The sequence below is a fragment of the Sus scrofa genome, chromosome 13 (assembly GCF_000003025.6).
Source record: "Sus scrofa isolate TJ Tabasco breed Duroc chromosome 13, Sscrofa11.1, whole genome shotgun sequence".
NCBI lineage: Eukaryota > Metazoa > Chordata > Mammalia > Artiodactyla > Suidae > Sus > Sus scrofa.
In genome coordinates, this window is record NC_010455.5 from 157,495,075 (window position 1) to 157,522,503 (window position 27,429).

The 27,429-nt window shown below is 39.9% G+C and overlaps 2 protein-coding genes across 11 annotated transcripts in view; one reads left to right on the forward strand and one right to left on the reverse strand.

Moving 5' to 3' along the window:
• On the reverse strand, positions 1–27,275 carry TRMT10C (tRNA methyltransferase 10C, mitochondrial RNase P subunit). 7 transcript variants are annotated; one of them, XM_021070506.1, is made up of 4 exons: positions 26,067–26,600; positions 25,713–25,809; positions 9,207–9,435; positions 1–6,670 (listed from the first exon to the last, which is right to left on the reverse strand). In XM_021070506.1, the coding sequence occupies exon 4, from the start codon at positions 6,640–6,642 to the stop codon at positions 5,395–5,397; it is 1,248 nt and encodes a 415-aa protein (XP_020926165.1). In that variant the 5' UTR covers positions 6,643–6,670; positions 9,207–9,435; positions 25,713–25,809; positions 26,067–26,600; the 3' UTR covers positions 1–5,394. The 7 variants fall into 7 exon arrangements, with proteins under 7 accessions (XP_020926165.1, XP_005657176.1, XP_005657177.1 ...); XM_021070508.1 differs by lacking the exons at positions 1–6,670; positions 9,207–9,435; positions 26,067–26,600 and adding exons at positions 13,448–14,921; positions 27,140–27,275; XM_021070507.1 differs by lacking the exons at positions 1–6,670; positions 9,207–9,435; positions 26,067–26,600 and adding exons at positions 13,448–14,921; positions 26,907–26,992.
• SENP7 (SUMO1/sentrin specific peptidase 7) overlaps positions 26,704–27,429 on the forward strand; it is a 151,041-nt gene continuing 150,315 nt past the window's right edge. For all 4 annotated transcript variants that reach the window (XM_005657117.3, XM_013990162.2, XM_013990163.2 and 1 more), the window contains exon 1: positions 26,704–26,866. In XM_005657117.3, coding sequence (XP_005657174.1) covers positions 26,827–26,866 — 40 coding nt within the window. In that variant the 5' untranslated portion in view covers positions 26,704–26,826. The remainder of the gene's footprint in view (positions 26,867–27,429) is intronic.

The window sequence follows — 27,429 nt, forward strand, 5'->3', positions numbered from 1 at the left end:
CTGATTCACTCAGCAAATTTTAAAGTGCTTGTTATGTGCCAGGCACTGTACCAGGTTCTGGAGATACAGTAGTAAATAAAAGGATTATTAGCCATTATGGAGCTTATATTCTAGTCATCCTATTAAAGCAGCAGGAACTTGTCACTTTTTTTGGCTACACCCATAGCAGGTGGAAGTTCCCTGGGGCAGAGATCAAACTTGCACCATAGCAGTGACAACACCAGATCCTTAATCTTCTGTGCCACCAGAGTACTCCAACACGTCACATTTTTTTTTTTTGCCTAAGACCATTGATCTTCCTATTTTATTCAGAATAAAAACCAAAGTTCTTACAATGGCTTAAGAGGCTTATATGACAGATCCCTAGCTACTCCTCTGATCTCATTTTCCACTTTCTACCTACTCTCTTCAGCTACACTAGCGTCCTTGTGTCTTGAACCCTCTCTGGGCCTTTGCACCCATTGTTGCCTTTACTAGGAATTGCCTTCACTCATATCTCCATAGCTCACTCTCACTTCCTTCAGGTCTTTGCTCAAATGCCACTTTACCAGTCTTCGTGCAGATTAGAAAAGGGATACCCTGTTATGGGAGGCAGTCATTTAAGCACATGGCTTAAAGGCAGTGCCTGTGTATGAAGAAAACTGCTGCTTTATTCTAGCAAACGAGGCCCTACACCAGAGAACATGGCTTGGAGAGGGTAGTATGCAGTGAACAACCTACTTTGAAGACAGTCCCCAACCACCTTTAGTAAAATAATGCTGGCAATTCCTGTTGTGGCGCAGCAGAGACGAATCTGACTGTGAACCATGAGTTTTTGTTTTCGATCCCTGGCCTTGCTCAATGATGAGGCCTGGATCTGGTGTTGCTGTGGCTCTGGTGTAGGCCTGAAGCAACAGCTCCAATTAGACCACTAGGCTGGGAACCTCCATATGCCTCGGGTGCGGCCCTCAACAAAAAGACCAAAAAAAAAAAAAAAAAAAAAGATAATGCCTCCCCACTCGTGTGCCCCTTTCTCCCTTAACCTTCATATCACTTGTTACCATCTGATTTTATTTTTTATTTATTTTTTGTCTTTTGTCCTTTTAGGGCCTCATGTGCGGCATATGGAGGTTCCCAGGCTAGGGGTTTAACCTGAGCTGAAGCCACTGGCTTGGGCCAGAGCCACAGCAATGCCGTATCTGAGCTGCGTCTGCAACCTACACCACACCTCACAGCAACACTGGATCCTTAACCCACTGTACAAGGCCAGAGATCGAACCCTCAACCTCATGGTTCCTAGTCAGATTTGTTTCCGCTGAGTCACAATGGGAACTCCCGACCCTCTCACATTTTAGAATTTTTATGTCTGTCACCTTCCTGTACAGCAGAACTTAATATCCATGAAGGCTGGAAATATTTTGTTCAGGGCTGTTTATCACTAACACCTAAAACACTTCTGGGTATAAAGTATTCAATAAATATTTGCTGAATGAATGAATGAGCCAGTTAGGAAGATAAGCTGCTAGACTGGAAGACTTAAGACAATTGCTGTGATATGGGTATGAAGGAAGAATTATTTCAAGGACGAGTTTAGTGAGATATCCACAGTCCATTAATTAGAAGGGGCCACTGAATCTGCTTGGAAACAAAAGAACTGATGTAAGCACAGAAAAGATCACAGGGTTCTCAAACATTACTTGAGCTTTACTGTTTAATGTGGCAGCTACTAGCTACATGTGACTATTAAGCACCTGAAATGTGGTTAGTGCAACTGTGGTTAGTGAAGAACTGAACTCAATACTTATTTAAGTTTGAAAACAAGCAAACAACCAAATTGAAGCAGTTACTTTTCTTAAACACACTATTTTGGAAAGACTGCATTTTACTTTAGCCACTGAAAATTTAGTATTCATATTAAGTTGGGCTTTCATCATTAGAGCATATGGCAGATTTTGAATCCTTAGTTTGAAAAAAATATGAAGTAAAATCTCATTGGTTTTTAGTAATGAATACAAATTAATACTGTGGACATATGGGTTAAATATTTTAAAATTACTTTCACCTCTTAACATGGCTACTGGGAATTTTAAAGTACATGTGTAGGTTGCATTGCATTTCTATTGAACATCAGTGGTATATAAGAAAATGGAAACATTGTGTTCTGAATACTTACTTGAAAGATCTGGCTTAGAAGTTAAACTGCATAATACAGTAGGGGTACTAGTAGCAAATAAAGACTTCCTATTTTTTTTCCTTTTTAGGGCCTTACCTGAGGCATATGGAGATTTCCAGGCTAGGGATCCAATTGGAGATACAGCAGCTGGCCTAAGCCACAGCCACAGCCACATCAGATCCCAGCTGCATCTGCCACCTACACCACAGCTCAGAGCAACACCAGATCCTTAACCCACTGAGTGAGGTCAGGGATCAAACCTGAAACCTCATGGTTCCTAGTTGGATTTGTTTCTGCTGTGCCACGACAGGAACTCCAATAAAGGCTTCTTTTTAAAATCATTTTAATTATTAAAAACTGGGAATTTGATAGCATGTTTGAAAAGAGCAATAGAAGAGAACTAGAAGTATTACATGAAAACATGTTTCTAACAGGTATAAAGGGGAAGACAATTAGAACACAGGCAACAAGTTTCTTTCAAAGAAGAAAAATATCACAGAATAAATTATTGGTTATTTGAGACAGAAAAGCTGTTACTTCTACTTAGTGCCTGGGAAATCAAACCATCTATTTGGAGAAATCTAAGCAATATCTGAAGTTCTACTAAATTACAAATTCTAAAAAACTTGGAAAATTAAAATCAGTTTGAACTCAAACTGGACGAACTTGCCACTGTGATTTATCTACATTAAGAGGGAAGCAGTCCTAGAAATTAGTTACTGCTTGGCCAAATATTCTCTACAGAGGAGTATGGATATACTCCTCAAAGGGATAGACCTATGCTATTTTACTTTCAGTTGCATATAATGTAATAGAAATTCCTTTTTTTTGTTCTTTTGTATTTTTAGGGCCACACCCTCGGCTTATGGAGCCTCCCAGGCTAGAGGTCGAATTGGAGCTGTAGCTGCCACTGGCCTTCGGCACAGCCATGGCAGCAGCAATAGGATCCGAGCCATGTCTGCAACCTACACCACAGCTCAGGGCAACACTGGATCCTTAACCCACTGAGTGAGGCCAGGGATCAAACCAACAACCTCGTGGTAACTAGTCGGATTCTTTTCCACTGTGCCTCAACAGGAACTCTTAGAAATTCTATACATTTTTCAATGTATAGTCTGAATTAGATAGTTTATATTTACTTAGCACTTACATGTCAGATACCATATGAAATGTTTTATATGAGTCAAGGACCGTTTCTAATCTTCTTTTTATAAATGAGGAAAACTAGGCAATGTCAGAACCTGTAAGGGTAGAGCTGGAACCCAGGGAGCAGGGTTGGGTACAAGAGACTAGTGATTTTCTCTAGAGCCTTGTTCTAGTGCCAATCCTGTCAGGCAATCTTAACCCCTCTTCTCACTTGCTATGCTATTTTACTTTGAGTGTTTCTCAAGCAGTTCAGGTATTAGCACCTTGCTACTTAGTAGGGTCTAAGAGTTGAAATTCATTTATAATGCACTTCTTATCAATTCAAAGTTTACACATCACTTTCTCAAAGCCTTTCCTGATCCCATGAGTTTAGATTAGGCATCCCATATTTTTCCATTGCATTTCATACTTGCCTTATCAGAGAAGGCATAACTTACATAAAAGCTGGGACTTTAGGAGTTCCGTCATGGCTCAGTGGTTAGCAAATCTGACTAGGAACCATGAGGTTGTGGGTTCGATCCCTGGCCTTGCTCAGTGGGTTAAGGACTCGGTGTTGCCATGTGTTGTGAAGTAGGCTGCAGATACAGCTCTGATCTGGTGTTGCTGTGGCTGTGGTTTAGGCTGGTGGCTACAGCTCCCGTTAGACTCCTAGCCTGGGAACCTCCATGTGCTGTGGGAGCGGCCCTAGAAAAGGCAAAAAGACAAAAAAAAAAAAAAGCTGGAACTTTAAAGTCAGATAGACCTTTTGAATTCTGAGCTGATACTTAAAGGCTGAATTATTTTGAGTAAATTTTCCTTATCTGTTAAAAAGGTATTAATGATAGTACCTAAGTTAATTCATGTAAATTGCATGGTAACTATTTGGCACAGAGTAGGTAATTATTATTTGGTAAAAGACTGAGTCTTGCTTTAAGAAATGTATTGGATAATATACCTCATGCTAATTCCTCATTCAGAAACTTGGTAGAAATGGTTGGCTGTATATCTCATTTCTATGTCCTTTTTCCTCCCCTCTTTTTTTTGCTGTGCACGGGGCATGTGGAAGTTCTCAGGCCAGGGACTGAACCTGCAATACAGCAGCACCTGAGCTGCTGCAGTGATAATGCTGGATCCTTAACCTGCTATACCTCAAGGGAACTCCTATATCTTAAGTTTTTAAAACTTTTAATGGTTCAAGAAGTCTACAATGAATACGGTTCCTAAAGTTCATTTCTGTATGTTTGGCTTCCTTCACAGAAAAGAGCATGGCCACCATCAATTCCAGAGCTTCCTATTTCTCAAAGTTCGTCACTAGAAAGGAATTAACACAGGCTATCTTGAGAAGCCTAAAACTCCTGGAAAAGGATTCTGACGGGCCTACCTTAAAGTCGGATGCCCATCTCAAAGTTTGATGAGGTACCTTCTCTGGGATAATAAGTTGTGGCCAAGGAACAAGATCTGTAAAAATATGGCAGCTTCCATTCAAATAACATGGCTGGAGAAAAGTATTTCCTTGAAAATAAAAGTTACCCACACTATGGCTGAGAAGTGCCGTAGTAACACTAGCCAAATAAAGTATTTTTCCCTAAGAGGAAAAGAAACGAGTTATTCCCACTAACTAATTTGTCATTATACACCCTAATCTCATGACATGCCGAGGGACATCTTTTTAACAAAGATTCACTGAAACTATGTATCTTAATGCCTATGACATGCCCAGCACTGTACCAAATCTTTCTTTAAACTACCAGCTGAAGTTGCATCAATTTTTGATGAAAGGGGAGTTTTTGACAAGGCTAAAAGAACATTTAAGAAGGAAAATAGAGTCTGAGATTCAAAGTAGTCATAAGCCACACCAACATTACAATTGTTTACCAGGCTCAAAAACATGGACAACTCTTTACTCTCTAAGATTATTGCTTCTTTTTATAGTAAATAAAATATATTTGTTTTGCAGATATTCAATTAATCGGAAAAAAAAACACAATATTTCAGTGAGTTTGGAAAGACAAGCTTTAAAAGAAAGAGCAAGTAAATTTCATTCAGGATGAAATATACCAATAGAACTGTATTCCTAACCCAATTACTTTTTAAGCTATCAAATATTCTCATTCAAGCTAACTTTTCTGTGAGCGTCTATTTACAGAGCCTCGTGGAAATGAACTGAAAGTCTTTGACTTCTTCAATCTGTTGACAAACTCTTGAGAATGCTGAGAAATCTCCAGATAACCAGTATGTTTTCTCCTAGGAACAAACTTCAGAGCCTCTTCCCAACTACCAGTGTTTTTTAGACATAACAAAATACGTATCATTTGATCTAAGGTGAGATTTTTGGTACCAGTGTCCCATTGTAAATATTTATCTAATGGAAGGCATTCTGTTGCCAGCTTCAGCCGTTTTGCTTTGGCTAGGGATGCACCTGGCTGCATATTCTTATCAACAAAAGATCCCACTATATAAATTTTGTCATGCTTAAAAGTAGTCATAACATTGGGAGAATCTGCAGTTAAGTATATGATACTGTCCTTTGGAAATAAATCAACATGAGACTTTTCTGTTGCTGTTAAAAGCAATTTGTTCCACTTTTCTCCATAACGTTTAACTAACTCTCTATAGTAAGCACCATCAGTTTTAAGATTGCAGAAATAAATATGGAAAGGATCAACATCTCTTCTGTTCCATCCTTCACTTTCTAAAAGTTGGGAAACAGCATTTTGTAGTTCTTTTGGTTTCATACAGTCATCATAAGCCATGTCAAAAACCAAAGGCTGTCCAAACTGCATGGCCTGGGCACCTTTCCAGCCCATTGCAATGTCCATATTCCTATCCCAGAGTCGTAGAAATAGAAAGTTTTGCTGTTTATTTTCCTTAGTAGTTTCTGGTAGCTGATCTTTGTTTACTTGTTCTTTTGCTGCTACTTTCATTTCCTTTTTTATTTGCTTGGCTTTTTTCATTTTTTCCCTAATATATAAATATTTTAAATATTTTTTTTTGGATGATTTAGAAACACATTCCATAATGGTTTTGAGCTCTTCTTCACTGATGTGTTCTGGTACCTCTTTGCCAAGCAATCTCCACATCTCAATTAACTCCCTGGTGGCAGCTAGAGGATCTTCATCCTTGTTACTTGAGAATGTTGAAACACCCTCTTCTTGTACACTAGATTTCATTGTGATTTTCCACCCATCCAACTCCAGCTGTTCAGAAGATGATGTACTCTCCTTACTAGGATTAGACACAGCTGGAATTTTGGAAGACATGTATCTCTGCAGAATTGTTGTATATAAAACCCTTCTCTTCCTAGGAAGGGTGAATGGCACCAAAACTCTTGTAAAAGGTCTTAAGAAGGTGATACTGACACTCATTTTGAGGAAAAGGCATGTAAGAAAAGCCCTATAAAAGAAGGAAAATGTGATGAAAAGTTAAAGATTTTAAAAACCTCTCAACTAACTGTGCAAGCATAAAGCTAAAATACCAAAATGCAATCTATTTCTGAAACACAAAGTGGAATTTTAGTCCAACTTATTTGCTACACCATTAATTTTTCTTAGACTCCTGTGGCCTAGAGCCTGTGATCATTCACTAGGCAAAAAGTTTAAAACTTATTTGGGTTCAGGAGTTCCCTGGTGGCTCATCAGGTTAAGGATCCAGCATTGTCACTGCAGTAGCTAGGGTCAGTGCTGTGGCGTAAGTTCAATCCCTGACCAAAAACCAAAACCAAAACCAAAAAACTTATTTGGGTTCTTATTTTAAATATGAATTTCACTACTGCTTTAGGCAAAAGGATATCCTGAAGATCCTTTTTAGATTTGTATCTAGGGGCCCAAAAGATCAATGTTATTAGATAACAAAGTTAAGTACCACTGATGTGGCTGAGATCATGATGCTGTATTTTTCTCTCTTATCTACCAAGTCCAGGTACAGAGCCAAACATAAGATCCTTAACAAGAAACATATGAAGACAAAATGCAGAAAAGTTACAGAAAATAGCAACTAGTGAAAAGCACTTAGTGGCTGGTGTACCAATGCCCTCATATGTTTTCCAAACAGAAATGTAGAGAGATCTACTGCTTTAAAAACAACCCCCCCTTCCAATTTAGACTTTATTCTGTAGTAAATGTTACTGCCAATCATAATATCAAAAATTATGGCATATATATATATAAGCTCCATAATTTTATCCTAAAGGTCTAGATGTCTTCAAAGCAATGATAATGCCCAAAGATGTGAAACTAGTGCCTGATGTGAAGCAAAAAAGGAATTCAACTTTTCACAAAATGAAACTTAACCTGAAAAGTTCCTTCTTAACTTCGCTTCATTTAATGATACTGCATGCTCCTGGGTCTCTGACCTGCCACTGATGCTCAGATCCCAGCCCCAAATAATCTCTCTCCTCTCTCCCTTTCCAATCTGCTTCTCCTTCTGCATTGTTTCAGGGAAGAACACTACTATCCATTCATTTGCTGAAGCCAGAAACCGGGAGTCATTTCATTACTGTCCCCTCACACACCCTCCATACCTCATCTACTTGAGTTATATTCACTTATTTTCTAAATCTCAAATCCATTCACTTCTCTTCAACCACATTTCCTTTTTATTCAAGTATAGTTGATTTACAATGTTGTGCCAATTTCTGCTGTATAGCAAAGTGACCCATTCATATACATATACATTCTTTTTCTCATACTGTCTTCCGTCATGTTCTATCCCAAAAGATTGGATATAGTTCCCTGTGCGGTACAGTGGGACATCATTGTTTATCCCCATTTTCTTAATTATATCTTCCAGGCTCTAGATTTGCTCTTCCTCATCTCTAAGCCATTTGGAGTTAGTGCAAATCTGATTAGTACACTCACATCATCCTCAATGTGTATTTTCTTTTTTTGTCTTTTTAGGGCCATACCCGAGGCATAAGGAAGTTCCCAGGCTAGGCTAGAGATTAAATCGGAGTTATAGCTGCCAGCCACCTACACTGCAGTCACCGTAACGTGGGACCCAAGCCACATCTTCAACCTACACCACAGCTCAGGGCAATGCCAGATCCTTAACCCACTGAGTGAGGCCAGGTATCAAACCCGCATCCTCATGGATCCTAGTTGGGTTCATTACTGCTGAGCCATGACAGGAAATCCTCAATGTGTATTTTCAAGTCCACTGTTGCCAGGTTAAAGTCTAAACATGGATGTGGGTTATAAAATTTTTCACAAAATCACCTTTTGCTTACCTCTTCAGCTATATCTCTAGCTATTTGTCACCTCAAACTTTGTACCATGTATTCGTCCTATCAATTCTTTTAGCACCCTGTACTTCTACACCATAGTGCTTGTAATACTGTATTGTAATTGCCTGCCTACTTACTTGTCCAACTATATGGTAAACTCTGTCAGGACAAGGACTGTATTTATATCAACAATGAACCCAATGCACTGGGAGCCTGTGGCTCACATTTATCACTCAAGTATTTTTCAATTAAATACTCTGGGTCAATACTTATCACATTTAAAACACATCCAGACAACTTTAAAAGAAAATACAACTTACCTAGAAATATTTAACAGAGAGTTCTCAGCCCCACTGAGAAACACTGATTTAAGAAAAAGTCTTTTAAGTTTTATCTTTGCAACCAGCAGATATTTTTAGGATAGCATATAAATAAAACTCCTAAAATTTAAAAGGTGAACAAGGATATCATTTTGGGAAACAATGCTCCTTTCCAGTTATTGTACTACTAATAGTTTACGAAATCACTGGGCTTCCTCTTATCTCTCCTCTCTCCCTTTCCAATCTGTTTTTCTTTCTGCATTGTTTCAGGGAAGGACACAATGCACAAGGCCTTTTTAGCCCACATGCTCCACTCAACAAGCGTATCTTAGGTCTCCCGTGTCTTCCCACCTCATCACACACTGGGAGACAAGAAACCCGCCCATACCAGGAGTGCAGATACAGTGGCTCCCGCCGGTGGAAATCAAAAGGATCACAAGAAGACGCAGGACTTGGCCGTGTACAGCGGCCCAGGAATCGGAGCCGCACCTGGCCTAGAGCTTGCCTGGGAGTCCACACTGTAACTGTCGCGGACCAGAGAACCGCGGTCGGAAATCCCGCCCTCTCCTTCCGGCGCTGCCGTATGACGTCAGGTCACAAGGGTCAAGCATTACGGCCTGGAAAGAAGAGTTGTTCTGCAACGCAGACTGAAAGACATCCGTGGAACTTAGCAATAAAAGGCCGCTAGGACTATATTGTGAGGTTTGGGGACTGAAGCCAGGTGAGAGTACCTAAGGGATGAGTGGGTTATGAGAAAAAGGAGCCATCAAGTTTTAAGTTTTTTTTTTTTCCTAAGTGTTGTTTTGTTTTGAGGGCCGCACCCAGGGCATATGGAGGTTCTCAGGCCAGGGGTTGAACCCGAGCTGCAGCTGCCAGCTTACACCACAGCTACATCGGGATCCTCGCTGAGTCTGCGACCTCAGCTCAGGGCAGCGCTGGATCCTTAACCCACTGATTGAGGCCAGAGATGGAACCTGTATCCTTATGGATACTAGTCAGATTCCCTTCTGGTGTGCCACTTTGGGAACTCCAATTTAAGTGTTTTTATGAGACTTGGAAGAGGCAATATATGGTGGGCTGAGTCCCCAGGTGTGGTGTCCAGGAAGTTTTTGTTATTTTTACTGTTACTGGGAGAGACCTGACCAGATGATAGTATTATTTGAAAGGGAATAAGGAAAAGATAATAAACTTCCTGAGAAGATTGAAAGAGATGGCGTTCAGAGGACAGATGAAGGGAATTGGTCTTGGTTAGAGGGAGGAAATATGACCTCCTTTGTAACAGGAAGGGGGAAGAAACTTAGGTGAGGGTTGGAAGCCAATTGGTAAGTGATAGCAATTGTAATTTGAGAGTTTCCATTTCTGTAAAAGAGGTAGCCTGCTGAGACTCTGTGGAGAGTGAAAAAAGGGAGAAGGTATGATTTGATATGAAGAGTGATGGAGAAATTTTTCACATATTGCGGTATGGTAAAGTCATTCTGGTTTTTAAGTGGTTTTGCCTGAACTTTGTGTGAGCTAAAATAGCCTGACTTATGGCCTGTTAAACTCTTAGACAGCATATCTACCTTAACCATTAATTGTGAGGGGGTCACAAAAACATTAGTCCACAACAGTAATTATAGTGTATGCTAGATTTAAAATACACTAATAACACTAGGAAAAAAAAAAAGAAACTAGGAAGACGCTAGAAATAAGTACGTATAGAAAAATCTGTATGTCCTATTGGATATGGCAGAGTCAGTTTTTCAAATGTAGCATCTAGTATGGTTTCCACTCTTATTCATGTATGGGCAGAGCTAAAAAATAATTTGTGGCCTATTCCTTTTTCTCTCTTTAAACTTACTGGAACCACACAAATTATTTTATTTTTTTGCTTTTTAGGGCCACACTTGCGGCATGTGGAGGTTCCCAGGCTAGGGGTCAAATCGGAGCTACAGCTGCTGCCCTACAACACCACAACCACAGCAACTAAAGATCCGAGCTGCGTCTGCGACCTACACCACAGGTCACAGCAATGCCAGATCTTTAACCCACTGAGCGAGGCCAGGGATCAAACCTGAAACCCCATGGTTCCTAGTTGGATAGGTTTCACCTGTGCCACCATGGGAACTCCCAAAATAATTTTTATTTTTTTTTACCAATAGTCCCTATTTCAGCAAATAGTATTTCTATCCAACTAGTTGCTCAAGCCAAAAATCCAGGAGCAGTCCTTGTCATTTCCTTCTTATTCCTGACCTTCAATCACAAATTTTATTCATTAGAAATATTTAGCATGTCTCAGAGTTCTTGTCATGGTTCAGCAGTAACAAATCCAACTCGTACCCATGAGGATGCAGGTGTGATCCTTGGCCTTGCTCATTGGGTTAAGGATCTGGCGTTGCCATGAGCTTTGGTGTAGACCACAGCCTCAGCTTGGATCCTGCATTGCTGTGGCTGTGGTGTAGGCTGGCAGCTACAACTATGACTCCACCCCTAGCCTGGTAACTTCCATATGCTGCAGATGTGGCTCTAGACAAAAACAAGCAAACAACCCCCAGCCAAACAAACAAACAAACAAACAAAAAAACAACAACCTGGAGAAGGATTAAGCATTTCTCTGTAATTCAAAACCGTAATCTTGCAGTAAAATACAATGGAAATATAATCTGCAAAACAAAAAAACAAAACCCGAAGAACTGAATCACTTTGCTGTATACCTGACACCAACACAATACTGTTAAGTCAAGTATACGTTTTTTGTTTTTTTTTTTTTTTGTATTTTTAGGGCTGTACCTGCAGCATATGGAAGTTCTCAGGCTAGGGGTCTAATTGGAGCTGCAGCTGCTAGCCTACGCCATAGCTCAGGGCAACACCAGATCCTTAACCCACTGAGCAAGGCCAGGGATCAAACCCGAATCCTCATAGATAATAGTTGTGTTTGTTACCACTGAGCCATGACAGGAACTGCATGTATACTTTAAAAAAATATATTAAGCATTTGTCACACTACTGCCAAAATTATTTTAGTCTCCTGGCTTCCAAGCTTGTTCTCTTCATCTATTCTCTAAACTGCAGTCAGGATATTCTTTATAAAATGTAAATCTGATAATGTTCTCCTGTCTAAAATGATTCAATGGCTTCCACTGTCATTAGAATAAAATAAAAATTCTTAACATGGACATTTCAGCCTTGCACAAGCTGCTTCTGTTTATTTCTCTAACTTAACTTTGCTGCTGCTGACAAAACCTCTCTCCTTTACCAAGTTGGAATCTAGCTCCTATGAGTCCTTTTTTTTTTTTTGTCTTTTGTCTTTTTGTTGTTGTTGTTGCCATTTCTTGGGCCGCTCCCGCGGCATATGGAGGTTCCCAGGCTAGGGGTTGAATCGGAGCTGTAGCCACCGGCCTACGCCAGAGCCACAGCAACACGGGATCCGAGCCGCGTCTGCAACCTACACCACAGCTCACGGCAACGCCGGATCCTTAACCCACTGAGCAAGGGCAGGGATCGAACCCGCAACCTCATGGTTCCTAGTCGGATTCGTTAACCACTGCACCACGACGGGAACTCCTATGAGTCCTTTTGATTAGGCTCTGACATGGGCTCTGCCCCTGGTCTGCTTTGTCATTTTTTTTTTTTAAAGGGCCACACTCTTGGCATATGGAAGTTCCCAGGCTAGGGGTCCAATTGGAGCTGCAGCTTCTGGCCTGTGCCACAGCTACAGCAATGTTAAATCCGAGCTGCATCTGCAACCCATGCTGTAGCTCACGACAATGCCAGATCTTCAACCCAGTGAATGAGGTCAGGGACTGAACCCAAGTCCTCATGGATACTACTTGGGTTCATTACCACTGAGCCACAATGGGAACTCCCTACTTGGTCCAGTTTTAGCAAGAATTCCACTCAGTGAAAATCTCACCTTTGTTATCTGAAGGTCCTCTATTATATTTGATAAAATTCCTCATCCTCCACTCAATATCTTAACTACCCTTGGCTGCCTTCAGTAAGAGTTCTGTTGAATCAGTGTAGCAATAATCTCTATTACATTTGATATTTTCTCTTAGTAATTTTTCCATTTAGTGACCCTCACCCTGCTACTTAGCTGTCAATCTCCTGCCCACCACTTGTTCTCGCTGTGTTTGGAGTTGAGCCCAATCTCTCTCCCCTACTACAAAACCCCCATTGCAGAAATCCCTTTGAATAAATCTTCCTTACTATTGTTAATAAATGTCATGAACAGTTTTTTCTTCAGCACTATTCCCTCATAATCTTTTAGCTCCTGCTGAACTGGACTTCTTTCTCCTGACTCAGGACTTAGGCACATGGGAATCCTTTGCCTAAGAATTTGTTCTCCCAGCTAACGACCATTGTTCTTCAAATTAAGCGTCATTTTCTAGCGGAGTATTCCTTGAACCCCAGGGCTGTTAGCTCATGCTAGATGTTCCATGACACCCTTTCTTTCTTAACACTCTTCACACTTGCTGTTCATTGTGAATTCCATACAGATAAAGGCAGTGTTGGCTTTGTTTGCCAGTGTGCCCAACACCTAGTATTGACTGGTACATGGTAGATGTTCAAATGTTAGCTGAAGGTATGAGTAAACACATAAGACCAACAAACTTAGATAACCCCCCCACAAACATACAAAGAATGGAGTTTGCTTATGATATTTAATTTTTATGTTTATAATCTTAATATAGCAGTAACATAGAAATCAAAGACTGACTTAATATTTAATTTCTATCAACTATAGTTTTGGTGTCATTCTAAACCATAAGAAATTTTTTCAAAAGAAAAGATTCTCTAATTTGAGTAATTGGATTTGACTAGTACTGTAAAATATTCATGACGGTACTCACTGATTCATCAGTAGGCTACAAAAGAGACCATTTTCACTTTTTTAAAAAGGTAACAAATCATACTTTCAAGCCAGAACATAATACTGCATATGAGCCGGAAGTATTTTTTTCTTCTAGCACCACATTAGCAAAGTTTCAGTGGGACAAAAAAAAAACTTAGATAACAAAAAAGTAACTTAAGTACTTTGCTTTCTTTTTGTGGAGCTTCTAGTGACTATTGGCACTTGAGAGAAATTAATAGCTTCTTTGGCTTTCAAAGCTTTTCTAAAGTATTTAAAAATTGACTGAAGGCTAGAGGAAGGGGCTAAGTTGTGTTTTTCTGTACCAGCAGAAACCATAGGAAACTCCTTTTTCAAAACAGTAGCTGCAGGTTTATCCAAAGGCTTCGGGCTTGTTACCCATTCACGGCAGTGGTGCTTTATCCATGCTAATAACTGAACGTCACTCCCCAGCTGGTGTCCTACATGATGTTCAGAGTCAATAAGTGCAACAGCATATACTTTGTTCATCACTTCCCACTTTCTACGAACAAGCAAGTCCATAAAAACCAAGCCTCCATAACCATGTACAATGAAGGCAACATCCTTGCCTTCAGTCTTTGAAATGAAGGAATCCCAAATGTAAGCCATGTGTTCTTCAGGGGTGTTGCTGCATGTTTTTGGAATGCATTGGAGAGACTGCTGGGGAGATAAAAAGCTCTCAGCCTGAACCATTTTTCTGGAGGAGGACTCAACATTTTGTGTTAAAAGGACTTTCCACTCTTTTTCTGTCGTTAGGTCCACAAAATTGTCATTGGGGTTTAGTACAATTACATCATAATGTGCTTGCAAGGCCATTTGAATACATGGTATCTGACTTCCATGTTGGAGACCATGGTGTATTATTGCCTGCTGACTCCACTGACCAGCTCTAAAGACCCCATGGTCTTGAAGAAGGACAAGAAGAGCAGAATGATGATTTGTTAATGCTCTCTCACTCATGAAAAAGAAGCTTCTTGCTTCCTTATCAGCCTCTCGTGGGATATATACCTTTTGTAATTTGCACACTTTCTCCAAAAGTTCATAAATGTATTGTTCAAGCAAATGGCCAAGGGCCTGGTAGCGCTTGCTATTCTTCTCCAGGACATTTTTATAATAGTTAAACACAAAAGGCCGCTGTGTCTCAGTGTGTCTCAATTCAGATTTTTCATTAAAGTCATATTTAAGTTCCTCTACTAAGTCAGATTGTTCAATAAATCTTTGGAAGCTCAATTCCTGAGTCACGGGTAACCACTGAAAGTAAAAGGCAATAGTATGTCAGTGCCAGAAAAAAATAAAATACACGTTTCATCTTGCTAAATTCTTCCTGTGGGAAATCATGCTAAATTGAGCACTTCATGAAGACATTAACATTTTAACCTATGCTAGAGATTTTAACCCCAAATAATTGTGAATGATGTAAAATAGTGAGAGACTGAATACACTAAGGGACAATAGACAGACCATTTATAAAACTAGAACACTGACCCCACAACCTGCAGCAACTCGCCCAGGAAGCCAATTCCTTAACCTATAATAAACAGCCCAGGAAGTCAGGCTACTAACTATAGTGACAATCTGAGAAGCTAAACAACAACTTCTGTTACAGCTGGCTCCAAGTGGCCAAGACATGATCAGTAACTCAGAGCTTCCCTAATTTTTATCCCTGCTTCCAACTTAGGGCCCACCAGAGAAACCCAAGTACGCACCCCTAACCAGTCACACAGGATGCCGCCCTTCTAGTTAGCCTGCACACAGCTTCCTCATGCTAACAGCGTTCAATCAGGACTGCCAGCAGCATTTCCTTTTTTGCCACTATAAAGCTTTCTCACTCCTCTGCCTACCTTTAAGTCTCTGCCAAAATGCACAGAGTAATGGCTGATTCCCTTGCTATAGCAAGCTCAGAATGAATAGACTGCTTTTCTCATTTGGTTGGTCTTTGTTTAAAGATATGGTTATTCTGATCTTTGAGAATTAAAAATGTGGCTGAGAAGTTAACTCAGACTGTTATTCTGGACAGAGACCAAAGGGAAAAGAAAAGACTTCAAAAAGTTAAGTGCCTTGTGCTAAAGCCAAACAACTATTACATAAATGATGAGGTACTAAGGCTGTCTGACTCAAATTCATGAAACAAATACATTAACATTCTCCCTTTCTTTCTTTCTCTCTCTCTCTCTCTCTCTCCCTTTTCATTTTTTTTTTTCCCCTTTTAGGGCCGCAGCTATGGCATATGGAAGTTCCCAGGCTAGGGGTCGAATCAGAGCTACAGCTGTCGGCCTACCCCACAGCCACAGCAACACCAGATCCGAGCTGCATCTGTGACCTATACCAGAGCTCACAGCAAACTACTGAGATCCCCAACCTACTGAGCTGAGGCCAGGGATAGAACCCAAATCCTTATGAGTATTAGTCAGGTTCGGTTCCACCATGCCAAAACAGGAACTCCCTCTCTTTCGTTTCTTAACACTCACACTGGCAACTGCAACCAATTTCCAATAAGGAGCTCTCAAAATGCTTTTCAATGCCACTCAAGCTATTATCAAGGCTTAAGGCAAAATCAAAATGGTGCTTGCTTGCTTTGATTTCTTTTTTTTCACTTTCTGAATCTTATTCTCTGATTCCTATGCCTAACCAGTACTTTATGAAGGTGTTGGTTGTCCAAAGCATCCAACCTATATAGACTTCTATTTTCCATTCTTAAAAACTCTTTTCCTTATATTGTTGCTGATTTCAGGTGCTATTATGTAATTAATATCTCTTCCCAGAGTGTAAATAATATATATTATCTTTAAAGATAACTTACATATCCTTTAAAAGAAGACGCCTCGAATTAGATTGATTTAGGTTTAAATTCTAGTCCAAATTTTAAGTTGAACAACTTTCAGCAGGTTTCTTAACCTCTATGAATTTCAGTTTCTTCCACTTTTAAGTTTTAGTTAATGCTATCTAAAACAGCAATCTTCATTACTCTCTATCCACTACACTGCTCTATTTTTCTTCATAGCCTACATCACAATTGTGTATTTAAAAATCAATAAACAATAAACAGTTGTGTATTTAAAATCATCTGTCTCCCCTCACTAGAATGAAAGTTCTTGAGAACTTTAAGTACATTATCTTAAGTACTCAGAAGAATGTCTGGCACATATTATATACTTTTTCAATGACTAAGTGCAAAATAGGATAACAACATTTATTTCACAAGCCTACTGTGAGAATTAACTAATGTAGGTAAAAACCATTATATGCAGTATCTCACACATTGAAGGTTCTATGAAATTAGATAGGATGATCTTCCTTTTTGAGAAATGTGAAATAAACATATATCTCTTGTCCTGCCTTCCTTATTCATTTAACATTGTAATTTTTATCCACATTAATAAACAGTGCTAGGTCATTCATTTTATTAGTTTATAGTGTTCCATTGCTTGAATATGCTGTAATTTGTTCAATCATTTTCCTATTGAAGAACATTTAGATTGTTCCAATTTTCCACTATTATTTAAAAAAAAGCTGCAAAAATATTCTCATAGCTATATTTTTGTGCACATATCAAGAGTTTCTCTAGGTAACATACCTAGAAGGATTGCTAGGTCATATCAGCATTTTCCATTTTACCAGATATTGCCAAATTGTTCTCCAAAAAGGAAGGTCTATTTTATAATTTGGCATGGATGAGGAGGCTTGAACAGAAAAGTAGTAATCTCTTAGGTCTAAAAATACTCAGTTTATCCAGGTGCTGTACTGAAAACTGCCTTTTTCTGTACTGAAATAGACTAAATATTTAAAACTCAACAAACTAAACCTAAACCAACAAACTAAAGAAATGTGTTAACTAATTTTTCTTTCAGAGAGTTAAAGAAAACCAGTATTTTCTAATAGCACATAATATATGACATTCAAATAATATTTTTCACCTGTGTTAAGGTTTGTGTACCTAGTTGCTTGAGAGACAATTCCAAAGGGGAAAGAGGAGTTCCTGTCGTGGTGCAGTGGAATCTGACTAGGAACCATGAGGTTGCGGGTTCGGTTCCTGGCCTTGCTCAGTGGGTTGGGGATCTGGCGTTGCCGTGAGCTGTGGTGTAGGTTGCAGACGCAGCTTGGATCCCGAGTTGCTGTGGCTCTGGCGTAGGCTGGTGGCTACAGTTCCGATTAGACTCCTAGCCTGGGAACCTCCATATGCCGCAGGAGCGGCCCGAGAAATGGCAAAACAACAAAAACAAAAACCAAAGGGGAAAGAATGGGAGTTTGCAAATTGGGAAAGCAAAATGGCACACATGCATAAAGACAGGTGTAGGTGGGGTGAATAGGAGCAAGGCAGCAGAGAGTATCCTTCAGAATGAAAAGGTAGACAGTTTTCTTTTTCTTTTTTTGCTTTTTAGCCTGCAGTTCCCAGGAAAGGGGCTGAATAGGAGCTACAGCTGTTGGCCTATGCCATAGCCACAGAAAAGCAGGATCTGAGCCATGTCTTCAACCTACACCACAACTCATGGCAATGCCAGATTCTTAACCCACTGAGCAAGGCTAGGTATCAAACCCGAATCCTTATGGTTATTAGTCAGCTTCGCTACCACCGAGCCACAGTGGGAACTCCCAAGGTAGACAATTCCTTAGAATTTATTGTAGTACATTCTGCTTGGCTAATATATTCCAACATGTAACTCCTCCCTGAATTCCTATCTAACTGTCTACTTTTCAAATAGCCATCTCAAACTTAACACATCCAAAGCGTTCCCCTTAATCTGCTCTATCTCATAAATCACAACTCCAATCTTTTAGTGTCTCCTGCTACAAACTTCCTTTCTCTCTTTCACACTCCACATTAGATCAATCAAGCAAATCTGACTTTATCTGTTATCTAATCACTTATCACCCATCCACTTCTATTGCCCTAGCCCTAGTACAAATCACTATCAACACTGACCTTCATTATTAAGCCTTCTACCCAATCTCTTTGCATAAATTCTTTTTTTTGTGTGTGTGTCTTTTAGGGCCGCACTTGCATATGGGGGGTTCCCAGGCTAGGGGTCAAATGGAGCTGTAGCCTCCGGCCTATGCCAGAGCCACAGCAACGCCAGATCGGAGCCAAGTCTGCGACCTACATCACAGCTCACTGCAATGCCAGATCCTTAACCCACTGACTGATGCCAGGGATCGAACCCGCAACCTCATGGTTCCTAGTCAGATCCGTTTCCCCGGTGCTATGATGAGAACTCCCGTAATCTCTTTGCATAAATTCTTATCTCCTGGCCGTCTGTTTTCCAAATAGCAGCTACAATGATTTTTTCTTTTTTTTGGCTGCATCCCCAGCATGTGGAAGTTCTTGAGCTAAGGATCCAACCTGCACCATAGCAGTGATCTGAGCCATAGCAGTGACAATGCCGGTTGTTTAACGCACTAGGCCACCAGGAAACTTCATAGAATGATCTTTTCAAAACATCTAAATTGGATCTTATACCCCTGTTCAAAGTTCTCACTTGTTTCCCTTCTTACTCAGAATAAAAGCCTAATTTTCTTACCATGGTCTACAAAGTCCCACATGACTCTTAGCTTTCCAATCTTATTTCCCTTCATTTCTCTCACTTGCTTACACATTTAGCTACACTTTCTGGCTCTCAGCTCTTTCTCAGGTGTTATTTCCCACCACTCTTGCTGCTTACTTCACTCGAGCCACACCTGACCTCTTTGCCTTCAGTTTGTGAAGCAAGCTCCTTTTTAATGGTATCCCCCTTCTATGCCTATAGCTTGGTATACTATTCCTCTAGATATCTATAGGCCTTCACTTCCTTCAAATTTCTGCCCACTTATTATCTCTCTCTCTCCCTTTGTACTTTTTTTGCTGCACTTGTGGCACGCAGAGGTTCCCAGGCCAGAGACTGAACTCTCACCACAGCAGTAACCAGATCTACAGCAGTGACAATGCCAGATCCTTAACCCACTGAGCCACCAGGGAACTCCTGCCCACCTGATATCAGAGAAATTTTGTCTGAGCATTCTATCTGAAAGGGCAATCCCCTCTAATTCTTGCTTATTCCCTGTCTATCTAAGAATGCTTCATTTTTCTTTTTCCTTTCTTCCTTCTTGTTCTCTAGTTCTTGGAATAGTGCCTGGTGAATAGTAGGCACTAAAATATTGTTGTTTAAATTTTATGATTTTTGCTAAGGGCCTAAGGAAGTAAAAGGCAACATCCTTCAGCTGTATACAAAGGGAAAAGATGCACACAAAAATTACAGAGACTTCTACAATCCTAAAGTTTACAAATGTTGATTTACAAATTATTCCTAGAGAATATCTTATTCATCTATATGTTTGTTTTTTCTTTTGCAATCAAGATAGTCCACTAAAATAAAGGAGAGAAGCCAACTGTTTTACATGCTCAGCTTTCTAAAGAATGGGTTGGAATGAGATAGCATAGTTAAAGGATAAGATTGGCAGAACTGCAAGGGATGCTGTTGATATTCTTAGCTAATATATTTATTTTATAGAGAAGTGAGCCTTTCAAAAATGAAATAACATGCCCAGGATAACTCAGGCAGCACTACCAGCCTGAGAAAAGATACATTTTTACCAGTGATCTTAAAAATGCATAGTATTTGACTTTTATTTATTTTTTTAAGGGCTGCACCCAAGACATATGGAGGTTCCCAGGGGTAAAATCTGAGCTGTAGTTGCTGGCCTATGCCACAGCCACAGCAACGCAAGATTAGAGCTGCATCTTCGACCTACACCACAGGTTACTGCAATGCTGGATCCTTAAGCCACTGAACAAGGCCAGGGATTGAACCCTTGTCCTCATGGATGCTAGTCAGATCTGTTAACTGTTGAGCCACAACAGGAACTCCCATAGTATTTGACTTTTTATTTTATTCATTCACTAAAAACTTTGTGAGGGTGTTTGTTAGTCACTTAGTTTCCTATATCAAATAGTCTAGTCATTTTATGCTGAATGAAATTTAAAAAAAAGGAAAATAGTATATAATCACTAATGAGAATTTAAAGTTAGGTCCGTGGTGCAATCACTGTTAAAGCCATGCCTATAGCAAATGTAATTTTAAATTATTTTAAAAATTGTGGTAAAATATACTAAAAAGTTTACAGTTTTAATCATTTTTAATGTTCAGTTCAGTGGCACTGAGTACACTCACAATGTTGTGCAATCATTAATGTCATCCATCCCTAGAACATTTTTCACTGTGAAAGTGTAACTCTGAACCCAGTAAGCTATAATTTTTCATTTCCCTTTGCCCCAGCCCTGGCAAACCTTTCTACTTTCTATGAATCTGACAAAAAGAGGGTAAATGGGGCAATAGACTCACAGATGCAAATAATTTTAATTAGTTTATTTTGGTTTTAAGAAACTCCTTCTCTAGGATCATAAAGTGGTTATACTTAACAATATTTTACATTCTTCACAGATGGTTAGTAAGCTTATATGAAAACATAATTTTACAACCTGAGAAGCTAGAGTCTAACCACAGGTTACACAATAAACACCCTATTACAGAAATTACAATCCTTTGGTATATTTAAGAAAAAGGTCCTATATTATATTTTATGACATTAAGAAGCACAAAATGAGTGATACCTTACTCAGAAAATAAAAAAACAACTAAAGATTTTTTTCAATGAACATGTTTTTAATTATTTATACATTTAGAAAATCAAACTAAAACAAAACCCCCCTGGAAATATAATTTAAGAATTTCTGTTTTGGGAGTTCCTGTCATGGCACAGCGGAAGCGAATATGACTAGGAACCATGAGGTTTCAGGTTTGATCCCTGGCCTCACTTGGTGGGTTAAGGATCCGGCGTTGCCGTGAGCTATGGTGAAGGTCGCAGATGTGGCTCAGATCTGGTGTTGCTATGGCACAGGCCGGCAGCTGCAGCTCCGATTCGACCCCTAGCCTGGGAACCTCCATTTGATGTGAGTGCAGCCATAAAAAAGCAAAAAAAAAAAAAAAAAAAAAAAAGTTTTGCTTTTGGTAAAAAGCAGCACTATTTTTATTTTCCCAGTACAGAAATTCAATTATGAGGGTTTTTTAGAAAAATAATTATGCCTGTATACAATTCCATTTAGTAAGTTGTAGAAAATAACAGAGCTTGTGAAATTGTATATATGTAAAAGATTGAACTAAATCTCTTCCCCCTGTCTACCTCGCCCAGGAAAGAGTAAAGAAGATGAATTTAATTCACCTGGGGCAAAGAAAATAGGATACCAGTTATATAAAGAAAAAAAAATGTCACAAATCTTGGCTTTCCCAAATTTGAATATGCAGCAGAATCTCCTAGGAAAGTTTCTTAGAAAACTAGTTTAGTGAACTGTTATATAAAGAGAAACACCCTTTGCCAGTCATCCCAGAAGTACCTTCAAGCTCCCTATCCCTTCCTCCAAGAGCAACCGCTCTCTGGACTTTTATGAAAATCAAAGCTTTGTATGTCTTTATGGTTCTATCTCCTAAGTATGCAGCCCTAGGACCTTAGTTTAGTAGTTTATTAATTTATTTAACTTGATATGTCTTCCTGGGAAATTTTTTAATTCTGATAGCTAGATTTTGAATTTACTTTGTCCAATCCCAGATCATGTTTATTTTATTTTTAATTTTACGGCTGTACTTGGCAGCACATGGAAGTCCCTGAGCTACGGGTCGAATTTGAGCTACACTTGGTGCCTACGTACACAGCCAAGCCGCATTTGTGACCTAAGCTGCAGTTTGCAGCAATGCTGATCCTTAACTCACTGAGTAAGGCCAAGGATGAATGTAATCCTCATGTATACTAGCAGGGTTCCTAACCTGCTGAGCCACAACAGGAACTTCACTCAGAGATAAGTAGATACCAAAAGACAAAGGATAAAGAAGATAAAACTACCTAGAGGAGTTCCCGTCGTGGCGCAGTGGTTAACGAATCCGACTAGGAACGATGAGGTTGCGGGTTCGGTCCCTGCCCTTGCTCAGTGGGTTAAGGATCCGGCGTTGCCGTGAGCTGTGGTGTAGGTTGCAGATGCGGCTCGGATCCCGCGTTGCTGTGGCTCTGGCTCTGGCTACAGCTCCAATTAGACCCCTAGCCTGGGAACCTCCATATGCCGTGGGAGTGGCCCAAGAAATGGAAAAAGACAAAACAAACAAACAAGCAAAAAACTACCTAGAGCTTCAATTTTTCTAAATAGTTACACAATAAAATTTTTCTTTTAAAATCAACCAAATGTATTAAGGCATAGAAATGCTAAAATAAAAATCACATTTTAAGTCGGATTACTCTAAAGAAGTTAGTGGTGGGGGAAGGGATATAATAGGGATTATGTTTTGGGATTAACATATACACACAATTACATACAAAAAAGATAACCAGAGTTCTTGCTGTGGCACAATGGGATTGATGGCTCCTTGGGAGTGCTGGAAAAAAGATTTGATTCCAGGCCTGGCACAGTGGGTTAAGGATATGGCATTGTTGCAGCTGTGGCTTAGGCTGCAACTGCAGCTGGGATCTGATTCCTGGCCCAGGAATTCCATATGCCACGGGGTGGTCAAAAAAATTAAAAAAATAAAATAGATAACCAACAAGGACCTACTGTACAGCACAGAGAACTATACTCAATATTTCGTAGTAACCTATAAGGGCAAAGAATCTGAAAAAAAAAGTTTTATGCATGTGTAACTGAATCCCTTTGCCGTACACCTACAACCAACTCAACATTGTAAATCAACTATACTTCAATTAAAAAAAAAGGAGCCAATCAAAGACTATGCAGCCAAGGAAGTCAGAAAAAAAAAGTATTAGGCTTATAATTTTTCTGTAAAAAATATTTATCTAACTTGAAAAAATAATCAAGTTAAGAGTGTATGTACTGGATACCTTGGGCTGAGCCCCAGAGCCAAATGACAGTTTCGGGAACTCAGGTTAAAAGTTTGTTCTTCTACAGCTCCTGGACAAAAGCCTACCCATCTGCTGCTTAGATACCTCAAGTTATTGCAGTTTTTCATAACTTCTGGGAATAGGCTATTACATTGCAGGGCAGTTAAAATTGCTCATTGTCTTAAAAAAGAAGATATCCTTGAAACCAAACAACCTATACTCATTTTTTTCATGAATCATGTGTTACTTTATTTATACCTAGAAGAAAAACTGCCTTTACCTAGGAATTGTCAATGTTTTAAAGATTCAACTACAAATGAAAATGAACCTAATAGCAACATGACATGATGCTCCAAAAATCTTTGCAAAATATAGGCTTTCTGGGAGCCCATGGTAAGGAATTCCAGATTGTTCATTTTAATTTCTAAGAGTTTAGGAAGTCAAGAAGTACCGATTGTCCGGCCAAACCTATTTATATTCACACTTAAAGTTAACTCACTTGTGAAGAGAAAGGGTCTTTTAAATTTTTATTTGTTTATTTATTTTAGGGCTGCACCTGTGGCATATGGAAATTCCCAGGTTAGGGGTGGAATTGGAGCTGTAGCTGCCACCTACACCACAGCCACAGCAACCTGGGATCCAAGCCTTATCTTCCAACTATACCAGAGCTCATGGCAATGCCAGATCCTTAACCCACTGAATGAGGCCAGGGATCAAACCCGAGTCCTCATGGATACTAGTCAGGTTCCTTACTGTTGAGCAATGACGGAAGGGGTCTTTTTTACATTTCATTAAACTCTCTTCAAATATATTGTTAATTAAGGGGTAAAATAAAGGATTGATCAAATTCACACTGCCACCATTTCTTGAAACTATTAAAAAAAAAACCACACCCATTGCTAAAAACAACAAAAGATTACTTACCTTATTTAAACACTTTATACACAATTAAAAATTTTTTGTCTTTTTAGGGCTGCACCTGCGGCATATGGAAGTTCACAGGCTAGGGGTCGCATCAGAGCTACAGCTGCCAGTCGTCAGCACAGCCACAGCAACATTAGATTACTAGCCACATCTGTGATCCAGCCTGTAGCAATGCTGGATCCTTACCCACTGAGCAAAGCCAGGGATAGAACACGCATCCTCATGGATATTGGTTGGGTTTGTTCCTACTAAGCCTCAATGGGAATTCTGTATATACACTTTTAACACAATAAAGAACCATGCTCATTAAGATCAAACCAGTCCATCCTCTCCTCTTATAAAGTACTGGGCTGATGAATTTCTAATCTCAAATAATCTTAAGAGGCTCTATATACACAGTGCAAGGTAAATGTACATAAAAGAAGTGACCTGAACTGCAACCAAACATACTAAGCAAATCACTTTTTTTCTTTATTTTAAAATGAGGAAACTTCCACCTGAACATCATAAAACACTATAAAAGACAAAATCATATAATTCATCTTTCTTAAAAGGCAAAGTAAGGTTGTTAAATGACTGACTCCCTCAAAAATAGAAACTGAATTTTTTTAGTCTTTTAGTTGTTTGCAATACAATCAAATATGCAGCAGAGATTCTTAAAACTAAAACAATAAAAGTATTCGTTTAAAAACAAATTACAAATTCTTGAGCTTAAAGGTTATTTATCATCAAATGTGTTATTCAAAACCAGTTCCAATTCAAAGAAAAAAAAATGGACTAAGTCCATACAACAGAAATGCTGTATTTTGTTCAATGACAAATTTAAATGACACATTTGAAAGCCGAATAATTTGATTAAGTTCTTATTTCATTTCTCATAGGTTCACTTCTTACCGCTAAACTTTAATACTACTTACTTTTAAGGAAGCTGTCAGATTGGATGGAAATGGATCAGGCCCACTTACAACCTCCCCATCTCTCAACTCTATTTCCATATTTTGTAATTAATTTGTTTTTTAAAATACTGGCTAAGTCAGTATGATTGGGTTAAATAAGTCAATTAAAAAAGTTGATTTGAGGAAACTAAAAATTCAGATTTTTTTCAGTAAGCAGTGTTTTTATTTGTTAAACAGAAACTTGAGCCTCTAAATGAAATCATTAGAGCGAATTTCCTTCCCGGCAAGCCTGGAAGTATTTCTGCTTTTCAGCCATTCCTGCCCAGTAAAACATTCCCCCCAGCCCAATAGGCATTAGCACCTGGAGTCTTACCTCCACCTCAGCACAGGCCACACAGTAATTCAGATGCATGGCTCAAGAAGAAGGAGCCAGGGCTCTAGTGGTGAGTTGCGCAGGTCCCTTTACCAGCCTAGAAATGGGGGAGGGGGAGCAGATATTAAAACTCTTGTAACATCCCAGTATCGTTTTACCTCTGACTGGAACGCTCTGCTTAATTTTGTTAAACTTATTGTGATGAAAGCTTAAACATAAAACGTTATTCAAATGTGTACATTATAGCTAATAAAACACGTCAATTTTTTAAACTGATGGGCTCTGTGAAAGGATTAAAAAAAAAGTCTACAAGTACTAGTCGTTGAGTTCACTGAAGGCAGGTTATTTCCTTACCAACTGTAAATGAAAGTTATTTGAACAAATTCATTTACAGCCATCCACTTTCAGGCATCTCAGCATTTTGTTTTAAAAAACTGAGGCCCAGCTCCGCCCCCTCCAGGACTTTAAAAATGATGAGCTTTAAATTTAAAGAGATATTTTCTGTAACTGCGATATTTTCTCCTCACTCCTTACTTAATTTCCACTCCAACTGCTAAATCAACAGCTACGCAACTTATTTTTGTGGTGTTAAAATCTTTTTGTTTGAGGAAGCGCCTTGAAGACAAATATATAGGCGAGGTCCTGAGGAAAGTAATACTGCAAAAAGGGTAATGCTTTATCCTGCTATTCCTGTGATCCCCTCGCGGGATCCAGCGAAGTGATGAAATTCTTAGTTTCCCCGCTTTAACTGCTAGTCAACCTAGTCTTCAAAGTCAACAACCCCTTACGATCTCGGGCTAAAACCTCGCAAAAAGCCTCAGTTTCCCACAGAGGGAGAGAGAGTGAAAAAAGCGCCACCAAGCAAACACTTGCGGGTAACCCGCAGAGAAAACAACTCCCAGGAAGTGATTTCCGGATGGAGGTGGGAGGGGAGGCTAATTTCCGGTCTGAGGGCAGGCGACGACTTTTGCGCAAGCGCAATTCGCACTTTCCTGGCTTTTTTTTTTTTTTTTTTTTTCCCTCCCCTCCGTCTCCCCTCTCCCTCCCTCCCCCAGCCTGAGGGGTCTTGAGGTGACAGCGACTGCAACTGCGACTCTAGCAGTAGGAGGAGAAGATGGACAAGGGGAAAGCCGGGCGACGGCGATCTTCATCCGGTGAGAAAGGGTCGGAGGCGCTAAGCATATTGTCTTCTACCTTGGGCAAATGGAAGGCACAGACGGCGACGGGCGCTGCGGCCGGGAGCTGCGAGAGCTTGGGCTCCGGCGGGGGCGGGGAGGGGAGAGGAGGGAGTGGAGGGCGCGCACAATGGAAGGCTCCCGGCTTTCCCGGGCCCCTGCGAGTTGCGGACCCAATCCGAGCTGTCACCAAAGCCTTGGCCGCTCTTCATACTGTCTCCCCTTTCATGTTTCCTTTCCTTTCGCGAGCACCTTGCCTGGGTCTCATCGGCCCACGTATCTTCCCGGTTGGCTTGTCGCTCTCCTGCCACGCCTTCTTAATTCCACCAATGTTTCTGTTTCATTTCGAGCTTCTCAGTGCGCGACCCTGCTTTCCTCTCTTTGATTCTCGACTTGGCCTCTTTCTCACCCCTCACCTCCCGGCAGGTAGAAGCGGTTGCAAAGAAGGAAAGGCGGGGCTTGCTAATTGACACTTCTTTCCTCCTAAATGCTGCCAAGGGTCTCGTCTTTTTGAGCAGGCCCGCTTAATAACCTTTACTTTG

Excerpts from the sequence above, each read along its gene's own strand:
- TRMT10C (XM_005657119.3), bottom strand. The coding sequence starts at position 6,642 with ATGAGTGTCAGTATCACCTTCTTAAGACCTTTTACAAGAGTTTTGGTG.